The sequence below is a fragment of the Chroicocephalus ridibundus genome, chromosome 22 (assembly GCF_963924245.1).
Source record: "Chroicocephalus ridibundus chromosome 22, bChrRid1.1, whole genome shotgun sequence".
Taxonomy (NCBI): domain Eukaryota; kingdom Metazoa; phylum Chordata; class Aves; order Charadriiformes; family Laridae; genus Chroicocephalus; species Chroicocephalus ridibundus.
In genome coordinates, this window is record NC_086305.1 from 7,002,089 (window position 1) to 7,024,840 (window position 22,752).

The 22,752-nt window shown below is 65.8% G+C and overlaps 1 protein-coding gene across 5 annotated transcripts in view; it reads right to left on the minus strand.

The window, feature by feature from the left end:
• Positions 1–460: 460 nt before the first annotated feature.
• The window catches only part of NFIC (nuclear factor I C), a 45,298-nt gene continuing 23,006 nt past the window's right edge, over positions 461–22,752 (minus strand). For 2 of the 5 annotated variants that reach the window (XM_063357876.1, XM_063357875.1), the window contains exons 3-11: positions 13,099–13,170; positions 12,521–12,595; positions 12,255–12,378; positions 11,887–12,011; positions 7,930–8,058; positions 7,640–7,824; positions 6,209–6,368; positions 4,493–4,578; positions 461–2,443 (exon numbers count right to left, since the gene is read on the minus strand). In XM_063357876.1, coding sequence (XP_063213946.1) covers positions 2,426–2,443; positions 4,493–4,578; positions 6,209–6,368; positions 7,640–7,824; positions 7,930–8,058; positions 11,887–12,011; positions 12,255–12,378; positions 12,521–12,595; positions 13,099–13,170 — 974 coding nt within the window. In that variant the 3' untranslated portion in view covers positions 461–2,425. The remainder of the gene's footprint in view (positions 2,444–4,492; positions 4,579–6,208; positions 6,369–7,639; positions 7,825–7,929; positions 8,059–11,886; positions 12,012–12,254; positions 12,379–12,520; positions 12,596–13,098; positions 13,171–22,752) is intronic. The other 3 variants (XM_063357878.1, XM_063357877.1, XM_063357879.1) reach the window with 3 other exon arrangements.

Consider the following 22,752-nt stretch of genomic DNA (forward strand, 5'->3'; position numbering starts at 1 on the left):
CATGCACAGCATCAGCCATCGGCGGCTGGGTTGAGCCAGGTCACCAGATCCTGTTAAAGCACCATGCAGTTTATTTGTCTTTTTTTTTTTTTTATGTCTTTTCCTTTTTTTTTTCTTTTTTTTTTCCCATGTGTTTCTTTTCTCAGATCTTTTTTTGTAAAAAAAAAAAAAAAAAAACCAAAAAAAAATAACAACCAGGTTTCCCTCTCCGCCAAGCGCTTTTTTTTTTTTTTTGGTTGGTTTTTTTTGTGTGTTTTTGTTTTGTTGTTGTTGTTGTTGTTGTTGTTGGTTTTTTGTGGGTTTTTCTCCTTTTCTTGTCCGTTTTGATTATTTTTTTCGTCTCCCGGGATTTCCTGCGTCAGCCCTTTCCCCGGTGCCGTGCTGCGGGCGGGCGGGATCCGGCCTCGCTGCGCCGTCCCGGGCTGGGGGGGGTGGGGTGGGGGGGTGGGAAGCTGCCGGGGGGAGCGGGGTGGCCAGTGGGACGGGGGCTGCGATGCCGGTGGTCCACGGGGCAGCTCTGGGTGCCAGGGGAGGGGGTCAGGCGGGTGGCGGCAGTGGCCTCGATGACGTCCCCTGCTCCCGGACATCCCACGGTGGCTTCTCTCCGTCATCACCCGTGGGGTGTCCCCTGGGGTGTGGGGTCCCCTTGGGGACACGCCTGGGACCTGGCTCCTCCGTGGCCGCCACTATCTCGCTGGAGACGTCGGGAGCCTTCGTCACCTTCCTCCTCCTCGCCTCGGCCGCCGCGTGGGTCGCTCTGCTCTAAGGCACTGCCATGTCCCCGCGTCCTCTTCCCGGCCACGCTGCCATCGCGTGAGACGGGGACAGCCGGGTGCTTCCTCCAGTGCGGTCCCCAGCCGGGGGCTCCTCCGGGGGTGCCGGGACCCCTCCCCGCTGCAGTTCAGGCACTTGACGCGGGGCCGGGGGCTCTGTGGGGCCGGGGGCTCCGTGGGGCTGGGGGCTCCGTGGGGCTGGCTCTGCCCTCGGCCTCACTCAGGCTCCTTTCCTCCATCCTTTTGTATTTTTAAAAAAAAAAAAAAAAAAAAAACCAAAAACCCCAAACCAGCCATCCCAGCAAGCCAGTGCCGGGGGCTCCGTCTCCTCCTCCTCTTCCTCCTCCTTCTCCTCCTCCTTTTTTTGTGATTTTTTTTTTCTTTTCTCCTTTTCTTCTTTTTCTTTTCTTTCTTTTTTTTTTTTTTTTTTTTTTTTTTGACGATTCCCTCTTAAAAGTGCATTTCCTACAAAATGTGCAACACGAGCGCACCCTCTCCTCGCCATCCACCTGGTACCTGTCCACAGGAATGCATAGCTCAGACACACGGACGCACGCCCCCGCGGACCGCCCCCCCCCCCCGCGTGGGGACACGCAGGGGGACACAGGGACACGCGTGGGGACACGTGGGGCCAGGGGCCGGTGCACGCTGGGGGGCGAGGAAGGCATTGCAGAGAGACGGTGACCGGTGCCGCGGCGTGACCGATGTCATGGCCCGACGGTGGCAGGCCGGGTCCCGCTGGGGCCGTGGTGGGAGCGTCCCCAAACCGTGTCCCCGCGGGAATCGGGGTGCCACCACCACCACGACCCTCCTCCGTCCGTGCCCACGCACCCTCCATGTCCCCAAGCACCCTCCTCCTTGTGACACTCGCTCGTGCTGTGCCAAGCCGAGTGGGCCACTGTGCCACCGTGTCACCCTGCCACCATGCCACCGCATCACCGCGTCACCACAGCACGGCGTCGCCCATCCCCGAGGCGCTTTCACGGCACGGAGCATCCCACCGCCCCGACGGCGAGTGCGGCCGCATCCGTTGGGAACCGGCGGCAGGAAGGGCCCCCCCAACCCCGCCGCGCCCCACCCCGGCCCCGGGGCCCCCCCGAGAGTCTGCATGGGGCTGGGGGGGACGGCGGGGGGAGGGAATTGATCTTTTCTACTCACATAGAGGCAAGAATGAGAGAGTCAAGAGCCGTTTGCATATCCGACCCTCCGGCGAGCGGCCGGCAGGGCTCTGGCGCCGCAGCCCCGCTGCCGCTCCGGGAGGCATCGCTGGCACAAGTTGTGTCAGGTCTCGGCACGGTGCCGGCCGACGGGACACATAATAGTGTTTTTTTTTCTTCTCTTTCTGTTTCTTTGTTTTCTGGCGCATCGCTGGGGTGGGGGGGGAAGGTCCTCCTGGGGTGGGTTGTTGTTTTGTTTGTCTGTTTTCCTTTTTAAAAAAGTTTGACCCTTTTCCTTATTCCTTTCTCTCGCTCTTTCCTTCGGGTGTGGGTTTTGCTTGTCGTCGTCGTCGTCGTCGTCGTCGTCGTCGTCGTCGTGAGTCCACGCTCTCCGTCGTCACCGCAAGGCTGGGCCTGGTGCTCGGGGACGGGGATGTTCCTCTGGGGGTGCCTAAAGCAGAGGAGAAGGGAGGCGAAGGGGCGGCACGGCGGCGGTTATCCCAGGTACCAGGACTGCCGGGAGAGAAGAGAGAGAGGCCGGCGTTAGTTCTTTGTGCCACGAAGCCACTCCACCCCCCCGGGGCGTGCGCCCCGCACCCTGAGATAGCTGTCCCCATGCTGTCACCCGTGGCGTTCCCCCTCCTGCACTGAATTTATCAGTCCTCTGCGTCGGAGCCACCCGTGTCCCCCTTGGCGGCCGGTGCCTCTGCAGCTCCGCAGCAAAGACGACGCTTCCCGGGGAACAGTCCCGCTTGGGGACGACGGGTAGCGGGGGTGGCAGGGCTGGAGACCCCGCAGGGTGGCCCCCTGCCACCCTCCCATTGTCTCCCCCCCCCCCCCAAAGCCCCAAGTTCAAGTTCGTCCCCGATTACCTCATGTCTGGTTTCCGTTGGCAACGAGACAGCTCGGGGCCGCCGCTTCCCTTAACCCTTCCCGGCCCCGCCACACATGACCCGAAAGCAGCAGGTCTCGGCTACCCCTCCCAGGGACACGGGACACCACTTCATTTCCTCCGTGCCTCAGTTTCCCCGTGCAAAGCATCCTTAAGCCCCGGGGAGGCTCCCGGAGCGCGACTGCACACCCGTGCACAGGGACAGGGACTCCGGGAACTGTGAGCAGCTGTCACCCCCAGGGGGCTGGGGGGGTGCAGGGACCCGGGCACCCTGTTCCTCGGGGTTCTCCCGGTGCTGCCCCATGTCTCCTTTTTAGGGACCCAAAGCCCTCGGGGTGCCCACCCCGCTGTGCTCTGCCTACGTGTAGGATTGGGGAAACTGAGACAGGGCAGGGGGGGCTGTCGTCAGAGACAGGCCCCCAGCGTTTGTCCCCTGCTACGGCACAGCACCCTTGGGTGTCCTAACTTGTGGTCCCCGAGCACTTGCACCCTGGCACAGCACAGCACCCCTGGGTGCCCCATGGCACAGCTCAGCGCTCCGAGCACTTGCCCCCAGCGGGTGCGGCACCCCGGGGTGCCCCCGGCACGGCGCCATCCACACACCCATCCCACTGCCCCAGCACCGGCGTCACCCCCTGGGCAAGGCTGCAGCCTCCCGAAGCCGCCCCTGCTGGGACAGCTGAGGCCGGCCAACTCATATCACAAGTGAGGCAAGGTGTCGGCACTACCCTGCCCTGGCCCCATGGCACTGCCCACGGCGCCGGCATCGGCTCGCGAAATACCAGTTAAAAAATTGCCAGGACTAAGCAAAAGGCCCTGGAAAGGCGCACGCCACATCCCGCTGCAGCTGGAGCGGCCGGCGGGCGCAGTTGGGCGAGAGCAGGGGATGCTGTGGGCACCTGGGCAGCCCGGCTGTGCCGTGGTGCCAGGCCGGGCACAGCTGGAGCCTGGCAGAGGGAGGGCAAGGTGCCAGGCATGGGCACGGCAATGACCTCCCTCTGCCCTGGGGGACCCAGCGCCCGAGGCCCTGGCATGGGGTGCCGGGTGGTGATGCCCATGGTGGGGATGCCAAGGCGGCAATGCCCGTGGTGGCAATACCCACAGGGGCGATGTTGAGGCTGTGATGCCCGCAGTAGCAATGGCAGGGCAGCAATGCCACGGTGGTCATGACCACGGTGGCAATGTCCATGGCAGGAATGCCCACAGCGGCAATTCCCACTGTGGCAATGCCCATGGCAGTGATGCCACAGTGGCAATGCCCACGGTGGCAATATCCATGGCAGTGACGCCACGGCAGTGATGCCGTGGCGGGGATGCCCACAATGGCGATGCCTGCAGTGGCCATGCCCATGGTGGCAATGCCCATGGCAGTGATCTTACAGCGGTGATGCCCACCGTGGCAATGGCCACAGTGGCAATGCCCACGGCGGTCACGTCACAGCAGTGATGCCCATCTTGCCAATGGCCACGGCAGCAATGCCCACAGTGGCAATACCACGGCAGCGATGCCACGGTGGGGATGCCCACATCAGCAATGCCACGGCAGTGATACCCACAACGGCGATACCCGCAACGGCCATGCCCATGGTGGCGATGCCCATGGCGATGCCACGGCGGCAATGCCCGGGGCGCGGGCAGGAGGGTCCCCCCAGCAGCATCCCCGCTCTCACCTGTGCCTGATAGATACTCCCAGGATCCCTTGGTCCTAATCCCACGAAGGAACGGTTCGCAGGGGGCGTGCCTGGTGCAGAGTAGGCTGGGGAACAAACGAGAGCTCGTTAACGGGGCTGCCAGTGGCACCGCCATCGTCCCCCCGGGGCCAAGCCTGGCCCACTCCCTGGCACTGCTGGGATGGGCGTCCCGGGCACCCGGAGCTGGTGGCCGGGCGACATCCCTGGCTGCCTCCTGGCGGTGGGCGAGCAGAGGCCAGGGATGCTGCGCCCGGGGTGGTGCCGTCGTGTCTGTGCCCTGCGGCAGGGCCGGCTTTGGGGCGACGGCGGGCTGGGGGTCAAGACCCCCCCCAGGGTGCAGGCGCAGACGGGTGCTCCCCTACCGTGCCGGCGCCGCGGCTTCCCGAGCAGAGCTGCTGTGGGGCGAGTGTGATGGGAGCCACCAGCTCCACTCAGCCACATCCACCCGCTGCCACTTCCAGCCCCAAGCTGGGGGTCCAGCACTGAGACCCCCCCGGCCCCGCTGAGCTCCTGGGCTCAGGGTTCCGAGAGGGGGCTCAGAGCTACATGTCCTCTGCTCCCCTTGGGGACAGCTAGTGTCCCCCATGCGCATCCTTCCCTGAGCCTGAGGGGGGGACTGGCACTGCCCAGTCCCTCCCCGTGGCTGTGGCCATGGCCCCGTCCCCGGCCGGGCCACGCCACCCCGAGCTCTCCCCTCCACATCGGCTGGGCTTTGATTCTTCACGCCACATAACCTCGACACCCGCCGGCGGCTGGCAGCACCCGGCTGCGGCCTGTCCCCCGCGGACACTGCGCCCGTGCAGGGCTTGACCCGGTGCGGACATGGCACCATCTCAGGGTACCAGGAGGTGTCCCGTGGGAACAGTGGGACAGAGACAGGGACAACCCCTCGCAGAGTGCGGTGATGGCACAGCGTCCCACCACTGTGGCACATGCCCCGATGCCAAATCAAGGGTGACGCCAGCGTCTTCCCTCTGCGCTCCCAAAATCCTTCTGGCCAAGGCGCTAAAGCCCCCTGAGGTGGAGCGGAGGGGGATGAGCTCGTCAGCCACCGCTGCTAACGAAGGCTCCCCAGGCGCCTCCCGCCGAGGGCTCCGGGGGCCCTGCACGCAGTCCTTGCACCCGCGCCGCTCCACGGCCCCCGGCCAGATCGGGGTCCCCAGTGCCAAGGAATCCCATGGCAGCGAGAGGACGGCACCCCCCTGCGGCACAGCCAGGCACACTGCCCCCCGCGCTGCACCCACGCCGGCTGGTCCCCGCATCCCCGACAGCACCGCCGCTGCCAGCCAGTGGGGAAACTGAGGCACGGAGAGGCGACGGCCTCCCCCGCAAGCCCTACCCATGCTGGGGGGGTTTGGGCAGGATGTCGGCTTGGGGGAGCCCCTCTGTGGCTCCGCTCCCACTCCCCCGGCCATCTCAGAGGGACGTGGGGCTCGGGCTGGTCCCTGGGACCAGCACGGAACCCTTCAGGGGAGGGAACACAACAGCCGCCTGCCCAAACCCTGGCTGCTCTGACCTGCCTGAGACCCAGCAAACTCGCTGTGTGCCGGCTGCCGCCCTGTCCCCGGCTGCGGGGAGGCCACCTCCACCAACATCCCCCCAGCAGCACTGAGATTGGGGGGGGACCTTCGGGGGGCTGCGAGAGGAGGGGGCCGGCCGGGCCGGGGAGAGGGGTGGGCGCCGCGGGGTGCTTACTGGGTGATGTCGGTGAGGTCGTCCCTCCCTCGGTAGTTGTCGTGGTGGATTTGGTGTCAGGAGAGATGGCCAAGCGGGGCATGCCGGGGGGAGGTGGCGGCGCCAGCATCTGCGTGGGCAGGTAGTGGCTGGGCACTTTCACTTGACCACTTCCATTTAACTGGGGACACAACACAGACAGAAAAACAAACAGCACAAGCCATTAGGAAGCACGCGCAGCACCGGCAAAGCCGGCCCGGTGAGCCCCCGGTGCCGGCTGGCACGGGCACGGAGCATCCCTCACCGCTGACATGAGTTTGATGGGTCTCAGAGCAGCCCTGAACGGTCGGCGCCGGCGAGAGGGAAATCACGGCGGTGCAGGGGGGGTTGGGAGTGGGCTGGGGGGGGGCCATGTCCCATGGCGGCGCGTGCCAGAGCCGGCACGCTCTGCCCCCCTCTCCGCGGCGGCAGCGGGAGGCCTTTGAAGTGCTCACCTGCAGGGAAGGGGCACCCCGCGGTGCCGGCCTTCAAAGGCTCCTGTCCCTGCTCCCCACGCCCGACCTGGTGGGGGGCCGCTCTCAACGCAGCCCCCGCCAGCCCGGCACTCAGCCGCTGCACAGGTGAAGATCAGCTGTGCCCCCCACCTTGGCATCAGGCCTCACCGGTGAGGGGCAGCAGGCGGGTGCTGGGCAGACTCAGAGGGGCTCCCTGAGACCCTCCTGCATCCGGGGAGCGGAGCGGGAGCGCGGGGCATGGGAGTGGGAATGCGGCCACCCCTGGCCCCCAGCTTTGGGCACAAAGGGAGCCCGGGGGAGTGGGTGCATGGGGTGCTGGGTACAAGGGGTGCTGGGGGTGTGGGGTGCGTGGGGTGGTGTCCGTGCCACCCCCGTGGGTCACTGAAGGACACGGCGCAGCGGCGGGGCTGACAGGTCACCAGCCGGCTGCACGGGAGGATGGGACACACCGAGCCCATCACTCTCCCGGGCACACTGGCACACGGTGGCTCTTTGGCGACGGTCACACATCCCCTGCCAGATGCCACACTCCCACCAGACCCCCCCCAGCCCTGGCTGACAGCTCAACCCCAGCACCCACCGCCCTGTCCCCGCTACGAGGCAGGTCCCCGTGCTGAGCCAGGGGCCACCACCTCCATTGCCGGAGAAACCAGGTGCCAACCCTGACCAGGCGCAGCGGAACTCCCGAACCAACGCATGGCACCAGCCAGAGCTGCTCAGCCCCCACCACAGCGGTAAGAACACCCTACCAGGCTGGGTACCGGCACCCGGGTGCCACCGGAGCACCTTGAGACCCCCCCGACATGCGGCGGCGGTGGTGACGGCAGTGACTGCAGACGATCCAGGAGACGCTGCTGTGGCAACCGGTCGGCAACAGGCCCCCAGCACCCCACGGCGAGATCAGTGATGGGATGCAGGGATGGGGCCGGATTCTTACCGGTCCGGGCTGCTGGTTGGACGGGTCGCAGGCCAGCGAGACGAGATCTTTCAGCGGGTCCTGCGGGTTGAGATGAGGCGGGTACCGGATGGCCGTGTGGGGGAAGTAGGTGGAGGCCGTCTGGGGGAGGATGGAGGTGGTGGGGAAATGCAGCGCAGACGACGGGTGCGGGCTTCGGGCGATACCTGCAGGTGAGAGCGGAAGGGGTGATCCACAGTGTCACTCGGAGCTAGTCACTGCTCCAGCCCCTCGCTGGCCCCGTGCCTCAGTTTCCCTGCCAGGACACTCACCGCTGTGCACCGCGATGACGGGACGGTGGTGCTGCGTGAAGCTGCTCAGCCGGGGCGAGGAGTCCTGGGGCGATGGGCTGTTGAAGGGGGACTTGTCCATCTCCGTCTTCTTCACGGTGGGGGAGATGCCTGGGGAAAGCAGGGCGCAGCGTCACACCCCGGCACCCGCCATGGGACCCCCGAAGTCCTGGGGGTGCTGCCAGCCTGGCCTGGGCTCGGGGGGGTGCGTCTTCCTGGGGCGAGCGGCGCCCTGGGGCCAGGCTGGGCATGAGGAGGGTGCGTGGGTGTGACGTGCGCGTGCGTGCACACATGTGCGCGTGTGCAGGAGGACGGGCACCTCTAGGGGTGTCCTGCAGGTGCGCACGTGTGTGTGCACCAGCATACGGGTGTGCGCGGGTGCGCGCCAGCACGACCGTGCGCGCCTGGGGGAGTGTGTGGACACGCACATGTGTGTGCAGGCGCGTGCCCATGCACGGGCATCGGCTGGAGCGCGCGCGTGCGCCCGTGTGCGCATGTGTGCGCATGCAGGTGCTGCATGTTCGCGCTTGACCACCCTGGGTGCAGCAGTGGGTGCCCCCACTGGGACCCCCCCCCCCTCCCCTGGCACCCCGGGTCCACATCCCGCCAGTACAAGGAGCTCCGGGGGAGGCACAAAGGCGCCTGCTCGGGGTGGGGGGACCCTCCACGGACCTCTGGCCCCCAAGGTCCCTGCACAGTGCCAGACACCCAGGTCCCCAAGGGCCACCCCAGGGCACAGGGTTGAGCAGGAGGGGGCAGCGGGCACATTAATCTCCCGCTGCCACCGTGGCTTTAGCTCTGGCCATTTGGCCCAGCCCCGGTAATGGGTTTAGCCCCTTCTCAGCCGGGGGTTAGGAGGATTTCCCAGAACATCCCGTACAGGATTGTCATAACCCCCCCTTGCACCCCCCCTCCTCGTCCCCGCCCATCCCTGCCCTGGATCAGGCCACCAGCGGGGGACAGGGACATCCCTGCACAGCTCCCTCCCACCACGCACGCCAGCGTGCAACGCTTTGGGGAGGGGGTCTCCTGGGACTCTCCTGCCCCCCAGCAGCCCCAGCCCCATGGGGCCTCGGGGGGGCAGGATGGGGCACTGTCCCCAGCACATACGGGGCACCCTCCTGGGGCAGGACTTGCTTTCCCCAAACCTCCTTCTGACAGGATCGGTGCCTCCAGCCCCCCGGCCAGGCACCACCAAGCCGTGGCAGGGCTGGGGGGCCGGGACGGATCCTGCCCCACTGTTGAGGGTGCGGGGAGGCACGGTAAGAGCCAAGTGGGGAGAAAGACCAACGGTTCCTTCCTTCGCCTGCAGCCCGCGAAGGCGCCCCGGGGCGTGGGAGCCGCTGTGCCAGCCCTGCAGCATCGCTTTAATTAGCCCAGCCCCCCCCCCCCCCTTTTCTTAATGAACAGCTAATTGGGGCTGTCTAGACAGGAAAGGGAAAAAAAACGCCAAGCAAGAAAGCAAGCTGTCCATAGCGCCAGCGGCCGCCGCCGTGGGGCTGGGAGAGGCTGGCGTGGGGCTGGGGTGCTGGGCTGGCCCTGTAGAGAGCACCTACAGAGAGAGCCCGTGCCTAAATGAGGGGGGGTCCTGTACCAACAGCACGGCACCTACAGAGAGCCTGGGCCTCAATGGGGGGGTACAGCAATGCCACGACACCTATAGAGAGCCTGTGTTTAAATGCGGGGGTGTATAGCAACACCATGGCGCCTATAGAGAGCCTGGGCCCACATGGGGGGGTATAGCAATGCCACGACACCTATGGAGAGCCTGTGTTTAAAAGGGGGGTCGTATAGCAACACCATGGCACCTACAGAGAGCCTGGGCCTAAATGGGGGGGTATAGCAACCCCATGACACCTATAGAGAGCCTGTGTTTAAATACGGGGGTATATATCAACATCATGGCACCTATAGAGAGCCTGTGCCTAAATGGGAGGGTATAGCAACACCACGACACCTATAGAGAGCCTGTGCCTAAATGGGAGGGTATAGCAACCCCATGACACCTATAGAGAGCCTGTGTTTAAACAGGGGGGTATATAGCAACACCATGGCACCTATAGAGAGCCTGTGCCTAAATGGGAGGGTATAGCAACACCACGACACCTATAGAGAGCCTGTGCCTAAATGGGAGGGTATAGCAACACCACGACACCTATAGAGAGCCTGTGCCTAAATGGGAGGGTATAGCAACACCATGACACCTATAGAGAGCCTGTGCCTAATATAGCAACCCCATGACATCTATAGAGAGCCTGCATTTAAACAGGGGGGCATACAGCAACACCATGGCACCTATAGAGAGCCTGGGCCTAAATGGGGGGGTATAGCAATGCCACGACACCTATAGAGAGCCTGTGTTTAAAAGGGGGGTCGTATAGCAACACCATGACACCTATAGAGAGCCTGTGTTTAAAAGGGAGGTCGTATAGCAACACCACAACACCTATAGAGAGCCTGTGTTTAAAAGGAGGGTCGTATAGCAACACCACGACACCTATAGAGAGCCTGTGTTTAAAAGGGGGGTCTTCTAGCAACACCATGGCACCTACAGAGAGCCTGGGCCTCAATGGGGGGGTACAGCAACCCCATGACACCTATAGAGAGCCTGTGTTTAAACAGGGGGGTATATAGCAACACCATGGCACCTATAGAGAGCCTGTGCCTAAATGGGAGGGTATAGCAACACCACGACACCTATAGAGAGCCTGGGCCTCAATGGGAGGGTATAGCAACCCCATGACACCTATAGAGAGCCTGTGTTTAAACAGGGGGGTATATAGCAACACCATGGCACCTATAGAGAGCCTCTGCCTAAATGGGAGGGTATAGCAACACCATGACACCTATGGAGAGCCTGTGCCTAATATAGCAACCCCATGACATCTATAGAGAGCCTGTGTTTAAACAGGGGGGCATACAGCAACACCATGGCACCTATAGAGAGCCTGGGCCTAAATGGGTGGGTATAGCAATGCCACGACACCTATAGAGAGCCTGTGTTTAAAAGGAGGGTCGTATAGCAACACCACGACACCTATAGAGAGCCTGTGTTTAAAAGGGGGGTCTTATAGCAACACCATGGCACCTACAGAGAGCCTGGGCCTCAATGGGGGGGTATAGCAACGCCACGACACCTATAGAGAGCCTGTGTTTAAAAGGAGGGTCGTATAGCAACCCCATGACACCTATAGAGAGCCTGTGTTTAAATACGGGGGCATATAGCAACACCACGACACCTATAGAGAGCCTGGGCCTCAATGGGGGGGTATAGCAACGCCACGACACCTATAGAGAGCCTGTGTTTAAACAGGGGGGCATATAGCAACACCATGGCACCTATAGAGAGCCTGGGCCTCAATGGGGGGGTATAGCAATGCCACGACACCTATAGAGAGCCTGTGTTTAAAAGGGGGTCGTATAGCAACACCATTGCACCTATAGAGAGCCTGTGTTTAAAAGGGGGGTCGTATAGCAACACCACGACACCTATAGGGAGCCTGTGCCTAAATCAGGGGGCCCTACAGCAACCCCTTGGCACATATAGAGAGCCTATGTTTAAGGGGGGGGTCCTATAGGAACACCACGGCACCTATGGAGAGCCCATACCCAAGCAGGGGGTTCCTACAGCAACACCATGGCACCTGTAGAGAGCCTGTGACGTAATGGGGGTAATTAGCCTGTAGTAACCCCCAGAGCAACTATAGAGAGCCCATGCCTTGATGGGGAGCCCTATAGCAACACCACAGCACCTATAGCCGGCTTGTGCTTTGGCCTGAGGGCCCTATAGCAACAGCACGGCACAGACTGAGGGCGGGGGCTTTCACAGGGGCGGCCTACAGAGAGCCAGTGAGCTGGCTGGCGGGCTCTACAGTAGCCGGAGGGCACCTATAGGGCACCTATAGGGCACCTATAGGGCACTTATAGGGAGGCACTTACCCCCTTCCATGTCTTCTGTCCAGTTGCGGCTGCTGCTGGTGGGGGAGTTGGAGGAGGTGTAGTACTCGCCCCCTGGGCTGGTGTCGATGTCGTCCTCCATGGACCCCGACTTGTGCCGTTTGCTCCTGGGGGGGCAGAGAAGGGATCAGCGCTCGCCTGCGGCAGGATCCAGCCTGTCCCCCGCCTCCCCCGCGGCAAGATGGCCAGCGGCCCGCGACCCTGCTTGGGCTGGCCCCGGCGTCACCCAGCATCGCCCCGCCATCGCCCCGCCATCACCCCAGCATCGCTCCGGCATCGCCCCGGCATCTCCCCAGCATCGCCCCAGCATCTCCCCGGCATTGCCCCGGCATCGCCCCGGCAGCACCTACCCGCTGGAGGAGGTGCTGGGCAGCGTCCTCCTCATGCCGGTGCTGGAGGGGTTCAGGTCATAGGCCAGGTGGCCCTGCAGCTCCCCCAGGGAGAAGTTTGGCCCCGTGCCTGTCACCACCGGCGCTGTGGGGAGAGAGGGGGCTCAGGGAGGGCCCGGCATTGCGGGGAGCCCCAGCCCGCAGCCGGGATAGGGGAGCTGTCGGTATGCTGCCATGCCCGGGCAGCTGGGGGTTGGGGGGGGTGGTGGCATCACGGTGGTACTCACTTCGGGACACCTGGATGAGCTCGGTGACACTGAACACGCCCGAGGTGACAAAGCTTTCCTGGAAGTCTGTCGAATCTGTGCGGGAGAGAGGAGGGAGCGTTGGCGGGGAGGGACACAGGACCACCCCTCCTGCCCCGCACTGTCTTGTGGCGATGCTCGAGGGCACCCCAACACCCCCAAATCCCCCATAATGCCCCCCACCCCCCTCCTCAGCCAGCTTCGCTCCACTTCGATCCCCCAGCAAGGGACCACCCCGACTGGTCCCCTCTGCCGAGGACACCCCGGGGCTGCTCCGTGCCTCAGTTTCCCTGGGGGTGAGAGCGCTGGCAGGGCTGGGGGCTGCACTCCCCACTGTGGGACCCCCATGGCAGCCACTGTCCCCAGGGGACACAGCCCCAGTGAGGCTCTGCTGGCCGTGGGACAAGGCTGAGGCCGTGCCCAGCTCATTACAGGTGCCAGGCCGCGGCTGGCCGGGGGGCATGACTGCCTGTCGAAGGGGCCACCTCTACCGCAGGGACCCTGGGGATGGGCTCAGGTGTCCCGTGACCCCTTGCCCGGGCCCTGCCTGCCCCACTCACCCAGCGTGATGGGTTTGCTGTCCTCCTGGTCCGAGCCGATGACCGTCCGGGGGCTGCTGCCCTGCTCTGCATCTGCAAGAGGGAAAAACCACCGGGGTGAGCCACCCCACGCCGGTACAAGCTGGGGACACCGAGCGTCTTTCCCTGCGGCCCCCCGCCAGCGACAGGAATGGGGACACCCCCACGCTGGCCTGCAGGATACTGCTCCCCCAGGGAGGGAAACCCCTGGCGCTCGACCCGCCCTGAAGCAGGGTGATGGCCGCCTGCTCCCCCTCCTGCCTCCCTGCCTCCTCTCCTCCCTCCAGCTGTCACCCATCCCTGCCCCACCGGGCGGTGTCACCGCGGCCAGGCATCGCCGGTGCCCGTGGCACCTCATCCTGCCTCCCCCAAGCCCCCCGGAGGGCAGCAGGGCGCTGGGGCAGCACCCGCTCCCGGCCCTGAAGCCCCCACCGTCCCCGCACCATCTTAGCTAAAAATAACCTGGCTCAGATGCTGAGCTCAGCGGCACCGGCACTCCCCACACGGCACGGCACAGCATGGCACGGCACGGCACGGCACAGCACGGCCGGCACGCCCCCCGACTCTGCATGCCGCAACCGGGCCTGAGCCGCACCGGGGAGCAATCCTTCCTCCCTGGCACAGCCGGGAAGCCCTTCCAAAACTTTCACCGTTTATTTTCCCCCCTGCGCCGAGTCCTCATCCTTCCTCTCGCTCCTCCATCATCCTCCTCCTCCTCCCACCCCGTGGCCTTTGGCATTTCTCTTTCGCAGCTTTGGCTGATGCCGGGAAAGGGCTGCGACAATCCAAACACCACCGTCAAAACAGAGCGGCTGCCGCTGCCAGCCCGCCTGCTGGGGCTGGGGCTTTTTTTCCCTTTCTTTCCTTTTTTTCTCCCCCTTTTTCTCCCCCCCACCCCACCCCATGCTGCCCCCAAGTCCCTCGTGCGCGCGTGGCTCCTGGAGCGGTTATTTTTGGCTGGCCAGGCCGAGCCATGCGGGCAGCAGGATCGCGCCGCCCCCCACCCCGACACCCCCGTGCGCCACCCGCGCCACCCCCGGGGCCGCTTGACGTCGACGCCGAACGCAGCCATTTTGTCTCCCTCCCTAGTTGCCGCCGTTCCTCCCCACCCTTTCCCCGCGCCGGCCTGGCAGCCCTTCCATGCCGGCAGCCCCGTGGCATCCCGCCCCAATGCCGCATCCCGCCGCCGGCCAGCCCCATGCCCGCGTGCTTGCCCGCGCGCTTGCCCGCACGCTTGGCTTCCTCCAGGCAGCCATTTTAGGGAGCAGAAATTCCCCCAGCGACGGGCGTGGGGTTTTTTCCCCCCCTTCTCTCCATATTTCTTTTTTTTTTTTCGCCTTTCTTTTTCCCCCCGCTTTTGAAAGTCGCCGCGTGCCCAAGCGGGCAGGAGGGGCGCGGGCGGTGGGAGCGAGCCGGGCACAAGCGCGCCAGGGAAGGGGGTGAGCAGCAGCAGGGGACCCCCCGCGCGCCCGCGGGCACCGCGCGGCCGGACACGGCCCCTCCTCGCCTCTTAAAACAACAAATCTCGCAGCGGCTCTGGAAGTGGTTAGCGATGGAGCCCGGCCAAGGCACGGGGCGGTGTCTCGCGGTTACAGCCCCGAGGCCGGCCCGGCTCCCCGCGCTCCCCCCGCCATCGCCTCAGGGCTCCCCGGCCCCCCGCTCGCTCCGGCATGGCACCCGGCTGCCACTCTGGGGGGTGCTCGGCCACTAAAGAAGCCCCCTGGGCCGCGTCCTCACCCAGCGGCCTCTGAGGTGGCCGGCACAGCACTGGGCTCGGCCCACACGGCCTCCCACCATTGCTCGCCCTGAGATGGCCCACACGGCCCCTTCTCGCCCCAGAATGCCACACACGGCCCCTGCTCGCCCCAAGATGCCCCACACAGACCCTTCCTCACCCTCGGATCCTCCATGTTGACCTTCGCTCCCCCTGGGGTGCCTGGCGCAGCCCTTTGCTCCCCCCAACCCCCCCCCAGCCTGGCCCCTGATCCCCCCAGGGCACCCGGCAAGGCCACTCGCTTGCCCTGGGTACCCCGCCGGCCCCCCTGGGTGTCCCCATGCCCCCACGCCCCCTCACCAGCATCACCCTGACCCACAACACCGCTGCCACCCCACCCACCCTTGGGGGGGCACCCTGGGGGCCTCCCCCCACCCCAGTCCCAGCCCCGGCACCCCAAGGAGCACCGGGGACTTTCCCGAGCTCCGCGGTTTGGCAGCAGGACTGTCCCCTCCCGGCTCCCTCGTGTCCCCACATGCGGGCGCCAGGATGGGGGGCTGTGGGCTCAGTGTGTGTCGTCGTCCCCCCACGCCCCCCCCCCCCCGCCCCAACACTGCCGGCGATCCTCGCAGCCGGGCGAGCTCGCCAGCAGATTTCTGGCTGCCTGCTCCGGCGCGGCGCGGCCGAGCCAAACTGTTCTCCCCGCCATGTGACAGCTGCCTGCGGCCGGCCTGCGCACGCTAAAATGGCGAAGGGAGCACCAGGCTCCTGCCACAGCCTTTGCTCCCCCCGAAGGGACTTTTTTTTTGGGGGGGGTGGGGACGGGACACGATGGACCAAATCTGGCACCCAACAAGTGGTTCGGTCACACTGGGAAGGCAAAAGAAGCCTGGGGAGCCCCCCCTGTGCCCTCCGGACTCACTGATGGGGGGCATCCTGCACCCTCCGCACCCCCCGGCGCCAGGATGGGGGATGAAGGCCGGGGCGGAGGCCACATTGCGGTTCAGTGCTGGGTGTCCCCCCCACCCCGGGAGGGACGGGGAGAGCACTCCGTGCCCGAACAGGTCGATCCAATTGCTTTTAAAACTAGCAAAGTGTGTGCCCTGGCGGGGGGCGGGGGGGAGGGTGGGGGGGCGAGGGCTGCCCGGGCTCCTGGCCGCGCTGGCAGCCTGGACCGATGCCACCCATTGAATTATGGATCCCCGGCACCCCGGCCCCACCGGCTGGCAGGGTGCTGCCAAGCCCCACAGCGACTCCCTGCCCATGGCCTCGGCCCATGGGAATGACCCCCGGGCAGCAGGGTCGGCCCTGGGGAGTGGGGGGGGTGGGGGTGTCCCTGCAGGCCTGTTGGCCCCCCGGGGCTGGCGCGGCTGTGGGAGAGCCCTGGCTCCGTGCCCGAGCACTGATGGTAAAACAGGGCACGGTGTTACCGGCAGCAGCGCGGGGCGCAGGCGCAGAGGCTGGAGGATACGCGGGGCTGGTGGATCTGCTGGCGCCGGCGTGTGCGGCCATGGCCCCCCCTCCCCGGCGAGGGCAGCAGCTTTCCTCCTCCCCCCCCTCAACAGCTCTGCCGCTGACAGGGCAGGAGATGGGAGAGGGCTCAGCACCGCCGCCTGCAGGGTCCTGCCCTGTGCCTCAGTTTCCCCTGGGGCCGGTTCAGGGCTTTGTCCCCTGGGGAATGGCCCCCCTGCCTCTCCCTCGGTGGCAAAGCAGCCCCAGCACCTACCCAGGAGCAACGCGCAGCCCCCCCCTCACCCCCGGTGCCTCCGGCTGGCCTCCCCCACAAGGTGCATCATTAGGGCCCAGAGTGAACAGCCTGGTCAGGATGGGGGGGGACACCAGAGACCTGAGGGAGCCCGAGTGCTGTGGGGCAGTGGCCCCATGGGAAGGGCTAAGGGTGGGCGAGGCTGCCAGGGGAGGATGGGGGTTGCGATTTGGGGGCCCCTCCCTGCCAGACCCCCAGCACCCCCCCATCCCACTGTGACACCCCCCCCCAGCCCCCCACCCCGGGCTGAGTGGCTCCGCTGCACGTCTGGAGGCCGGGCGGGCTGGGGTGGCCCTTACATAAAACCCGGAACAGATCCACTTGTGTAACCTCCTTTATATAATACCCCGAGAAACGCCGTGTGTGCCGGGTAAATCCCGGCTCAGCCAGGCCGGCCGGCGCGCCGGGGGCACCAGACCCCTCTGCCATGCCCTTTATAACATCCCGCTCCCCCTTCAGCCCCCCCGCCCCCGTGCCTGCAGGGCTGCAAGTGACGTGAGGGGTGAAATGAGTTTGCTGGGTCTCAGCCCGCGAATGCAACGGGGGCGGCAGCTTCTCCTCCCCCAGCCGAGCAGAACCCCGGGGAGGTCCTGGCTGGAGGCGTCCCCCAAGGTGGCGGCGGGGGGGGGGACGGACGCGCCCCGCTGCCACGTTCGCCGGCTGCAGCCAGCTGGCCCGGGCGGGAGGCTGGGGAGGCGCGAGCACGTTGGCCGGCGCCTGCGAGCGAGAGCTGGCGCGCTGGGAGCGAGCGGGGTTGTCCTCGGCCGACCCCGGCCGGCGCGGGGAGACGGCAGCAGCCGGGGGGAACCCCCCCAGGCAGGCGGCGCGGCCGCCCCCTCGCTCAGCCCTGCCAGGCCTGGGCCACATCCAGGGCTGCCGGCGCCCGCCAAGGCGAACGGGGACAGATGGCAGCGGACAAAGGGACGGGAGAGAGCGGGACGGACAAAGGGATGGCTGAGCCCCCCCACGGTCCTTGGGCTCCCCCCGCCCCCGGCCCTGGCACCCTAGGCTGGAGGGACTGGGGGGCACCCGGGGGTGCAGCTGCTGGGAGGGGATGGGAGAGAGGAGAGAGGGATGGGAGAGAGAAAGGAGAGACAGGAAGGGAGGAAGGGAGGGAGAAAGAGAGAGAAAGAGAGAGAGAGAGAAAGAAAGAAAAAAAGAAAGAAAGAAAGAAAGAAAGAAAGAAAGAAAGAAAGAAAGAAAGAAAGAAAGAAAGAAAGAAAGAAAGAAAGAGAAAGAAGAAAGGAGAGTGGAGAAAAAGTAAGAAAAAGAAAGAAAAAGAAAAAGAAAAAGAAAAAGAAAAAGAAAAAGAAAAAGAAAAAGAAAAAGAAAAAGAAAAAGAAAAAGAAAAAGAAAAAGAAAGAAAAAGAAAGAGAAAAGAAAAAGAAGGAAAAGAAAAAGAAAAAGACGGAAAAGAGAAAAAGAAAAAAGAAAATAAAAAAGTAAAAAGGAAAAGAAAAAGAAAAAGAAAAAGAGAGAAAAAGAAGAAGAAAAAAGAGAAGAAAATAAAAATAAGGAAAGAGAGAAAGAGCTGACAGGGAGCAGTGAGAGAGGGAAGGGGAAGGGGAAGCGGAAGGCAAGAGGAAGGCAGGGGGAAGACAGGAGGGCAGGAGGGCGAAGAAGGGAAATCGGGGGGCGGGGGGACACCCCAGCTCTGCAGGTGCAGCCAGGGGGTCCCAGGCCTGGCCCCCTGCCCTGCCAAGGGGGCTGGCCCTGGGCAGCTGCTGGGGGCTGCCGGCGTCTTGCTGTCCCACCAACCCCAGCCCACAGCATGGCACAGCCCCACGGCACGGCACAGCCCCGCGGAAAGGCACGACACAGCCCCACGCCACGGCACAGCCCCATGGCACGGCGCAGCCCCACGGAACACCAGAGCACAGCCCCACAGCGTGGCATGGTCCTACAGCATTACACGGCCCCACAGCAGGGCACAGCCCCGCGACACAGCCAGCCCCCTCGCAGAGTCCCATGGGCCCCCCCATGGCCCTCGTGACCCCCATCTCCCCCCCGCATTGACCGCAGGCATCGCTCCCGGTGCATTGTGGGAATCTCCCGCCCCAGGGCTGCAGTCTCAGGACGCACAGGGCTGGGGGCGGGCAGGAACAAGCCCTCCCCTGGGCTGGCCAAGACCCCAGCGGGGGGGCTGGCATGGCAGGGGACCCCAGTCCCCAGCTGTCAGTGCCAGCCCGGTTTGGGGGCGCAGTGGCATGCCAGGGGGCTTGGCGGCGTCTGTTCCCCCACCCCATGCCCACAGCCGCCGGCGGGAGGGAGCGCCACGGGCATCTGCCGCCCCAGCTGTCCCTTGCCAGCGCGGCACGGAGCCGGGCACCCGGCCAGGATGGCAACTGCGGCCCTGGGAAGGGCACGGCGCTTGCCAGTGCGGGGGGATGACGGGTGGCGAAGGCGGGGGACGGCAGGTGCTCGCGAGACGGAGCTCGCTCATCTTTTATTCATCGGCCACCGAACGGCACAGGAACCGCTCCGGCCCTTTGCCCCCCCCCGCCCCGGCACCACAGGATGCGGCACCCGGTGCCAGGTCCCCGGCAGGCACCGCTCACCCCGGCCGAGGCTGCGGTGCTGAGCACGGGGCAACTCGCTTCAGTGGTGCCCCAGGGCTGGGGCTGCCCCCTGCCAGCCGGGCACTGCGGGGAAGCCGGCTGGCTCCGGCGTGCCTCCGCCTCGGCGCACTGCGGGAGAGCCGGGGAAGCCCTGACCTCCCCAAGGTCGCCGGCACATCGATCCAGAGAGCTCCAGCACGCCGAAACCGCCCTGGCTGCTGCTTGCCGCCGGGCTCACAGCGGGGCCAGGCTTGGGGAGGGCAGGTCCCCCAGGCGGTGACGCTGCAGGGCACAGGGATGGCTGGGGTCACCGCAGCTCTTGGGGGGCAGGAACCCAGCCCCTGTCGATTCTCTGATGTCTCATACCCTTGTGCCCTTTCCCGGGGCGGGGGGGGGTCTCTCCTCCCGCACCCGCTGGGCTCTCCCCATCCCGCTGCCCTCAACCCCGGCCTCCTGGTTTGGCTGGGAGCGGAGAGATACCTGGAGCGGGATGAGGGTTTGCACGTCTGTATCTGCGTGCCGGGGGGTTCTCCGTCCTGCCTGCCCGCTGGTGCCCAGCTCTGCAAACGGCAGAGCCCAAATATTGTGCACCCCATCAATCTCCTCGCCACCCTGCCGATAAATATTTGTGCGGGGGCTGACGGAACGGCGCTGCCCGGGGAAACGCCTGCTCCTCCATCTGGAGGGACCGCGCAGACGTTTGGCACGGCCGGCCTGGCACGGCCGCAGGCGCGCTCGGGACGAGAGCCCTGGCACGGGCTCCCCGGCAGATTGGTGCCATCTGCCTCGCGCCGCAGCCAGCGGCGAGGCTGGTGAGGGGAGATAAGGGGCTGCCAGGCGGTGGGAGACGCAGATGCTGGCACGGCGTGGAGGTCCCTGCCTCCCCCCGGCTGCTGTCCCCCGCCGGCACCATGGATGGCTGCATGTGGCAGCGTGCCGGGGGGTGCCAGGAGCGGGATGCCACCCTGGGGGCCGCCGCCTGATTGCCCTGGGCACCCATCTGCTCCCACCCTGCACAGCCCTGGGGGAGGCAGAGCCGGGCTCAGCTGCCAGGCACTGCCAGGGGAAGCTCACTGCAGGGCACAGCCTTGCCCCCCCCCGCCGGCCCCACACTGAGCACACTGGCTGCAGGGTCCCTGCCAGCCCCAGAGCACCCCAAAAGGTGCGAGGGGCCACCACTGACCCCATCCTGCCTCTCCCCGGCTCCTGGAGCCTGGCCAGGATGGGGTCCAGGGATGGGGGATCCCATGATGGGGATGTGGGGCCGGGGGCACGAGGAGGGGGGTCCAGGGATGGGGGTCCAGGGATGGGGAGTACCAGGATGGCGATGCAGGGATGCGGGATGCAGGGATGCGGGATGCAGGGATGCGGGATGGAGGCACAAGGGTGAAGGCGCAGGGCGGGGGGGCCCACAGAGGTGGGGAGCACTGAGGTGAGGGTGCAGGGAGGGGGGCACCAGCCCCCCCAGACTGGCTGCTGCCGTCGGGAGCTGCTGGGAGGAATCTCTCTGTAATGCTTCGAAGGTCCTGGCACCATCGACTGGGGAGATTGATTACCATTTTACTGCAATGCTTTTGACTTTCACCAGCGACCTCCGAGCTCCCCCCCCCTCTCCCCCCCAGCCCCCCCCTCACCACTGCACACCCAGCTCTGGGCTGGCTGCAGCGCCGTCCCCTCCCCCACTGCGGTGTGCACAGCCCAGCCCTGCACCCAGCCCTGCACCCATCATCCTGCACCCACCCTCCTGCTCCCATCCTTGCACCCATCATCCTGCACCCACCCTCCTGCTCCCATCCTTGCACCCATCATCCTGCACCCATCCCTGCACCCACCCTCCTGCTCCCATCCCTGCACCCACCCTCCTGCTCCCATCCCTACACCCATCATCCTGCTCCCATCCTGCTCCCATCCCTGCACCCTGCTCCTATCCCTGTGCCCAGCCCTGCACCCATCATCCTGCACCCATCATCCTGCACTCATCATCCTGCTCCCGCCCTGCTCCCAGCCCTGCTCTCATCCAGCACCCATCATCCTGCACCCATCCTGCTCCCATCCAGCACCCATCCTGCTCCCATCTGGCGCTCCCCCGCACCCCACGGCGGCCCCCCTGGGGCCAGCGGAACTGGGACAGGGTGTCCCCCCAGCCCGGCATCGCTCAGGCCTCAGTTTCCCCAAGCGCAGCCGGGGGCACGGAAAGCCGGGTGGGTCTTCTGGGCAGAAGGATGGGGGGCAAGAAAAAACCGAGAGGCAGAGCTGGCCCTTGGCATCGGTCCGGGGAGGGGGGGCAGGAGCTCAGCACCCCCAACCCCAGACTGCCCCTGACCCCAGGTGGGGAGAGCAGCGCCGGGGGGGCTCCTCCACCGCCTCCCCTCCCCGCCGTTGCCAGAGCAGCGGCTGAGAAATTGTGCTGACACCAGCAAAACGGGCCGGGCGTAGGCGGGAGAGCCCAGAGCCCACGTGCTCCGGCCTGATAATGGGGGGCCGCGGGGGCTGCGGGGAAGCAGAGCTGCCCAGCCAGGGGGCTCCGAGTGGCCAAGATCCCCCCCAGCCTCCTCCTTTGGGGCCAGGGCTGCTGGGGGCGGGGGGGACCGGCTGCAGGGTGAGATGTGCAACAGGGAAAAGCGAGCGGGAGCGAGCCGGCAGCGTGCTGGGCAGGGACGCGGTGAGCGATGGCGGGGGACACCCCGTGCACCCCGAGTGGTGCCATCGCCTGGCCCGGCCATACAGCGCAGGGTCCCACTGCTGCAGTAGCTGTCCCTCCTTGCCTCAGTTTCCCCACCGACGTGGATAACCCCTCACCAGCCACAGCCCCACAGAAGGTGCCCGCTGAGGGCTGGGGCCGGGGCAATGCCGAGCACCCGCCCCACCGCAGCACCCAGCACCCCGCAGCACCCCGGGGGGGTCCCACCCCCGGCACAGCCGGTGCTGCTGGCCTGTCCCGGTCCCCCTTAACCGGGGCAGGGAGCGACCTTAACAGGGAAAGTGAGAGGCTGCCAGGCCTTATCAGAGAGTATTTACAGCCGCTGTGTTCCCAATTAGACAGTCAGGTGACTGCGGCTGCTGGGGACCCAGACGCCGGGGTCAAGGTCGCCGGTGGGGGGTGGCAGAGGGGCAGCCACCTCCCCGGGGACACCCACAGGCTGCGGCGTGGCCAGGGAACCCGCCGGCGCGGGCACCCCAATGCGGCACGCCGAGCGGTGCAGCGGACCCCGTCAGGGCTGCCGCGGGGGGCCTGGTCCCTGCCATCAGCACAGCCACCGTAGGGCTCCCAGTCCAGCATGGGGGGGGGGTCCCAGTCCAGCCCAGTACAGGGTACCCCCCAGCCCAGCATGACACCGTACCTCTAGCCAAACCGGCACAGGGCACCCCCAGTCCAGCCCAGTATGTAGTGCCCCCATCCCAGCCAGTATGGCGTGCCCCCAGCATGGCATGTGGCACCCCAGTTAAGCCCAGTACCCCATCCCAGTTCAGCCCAGCACAGCCACGTCTCAGCCCAATACACGACACCCCCCTGCCCAGCAGCTGCTGCCCTGTCCTGCACAGGGCACCCACGCCCCCACCCCAGCCAGTGCCCGGGGCCCCTCTGTCCCCGGCACAGC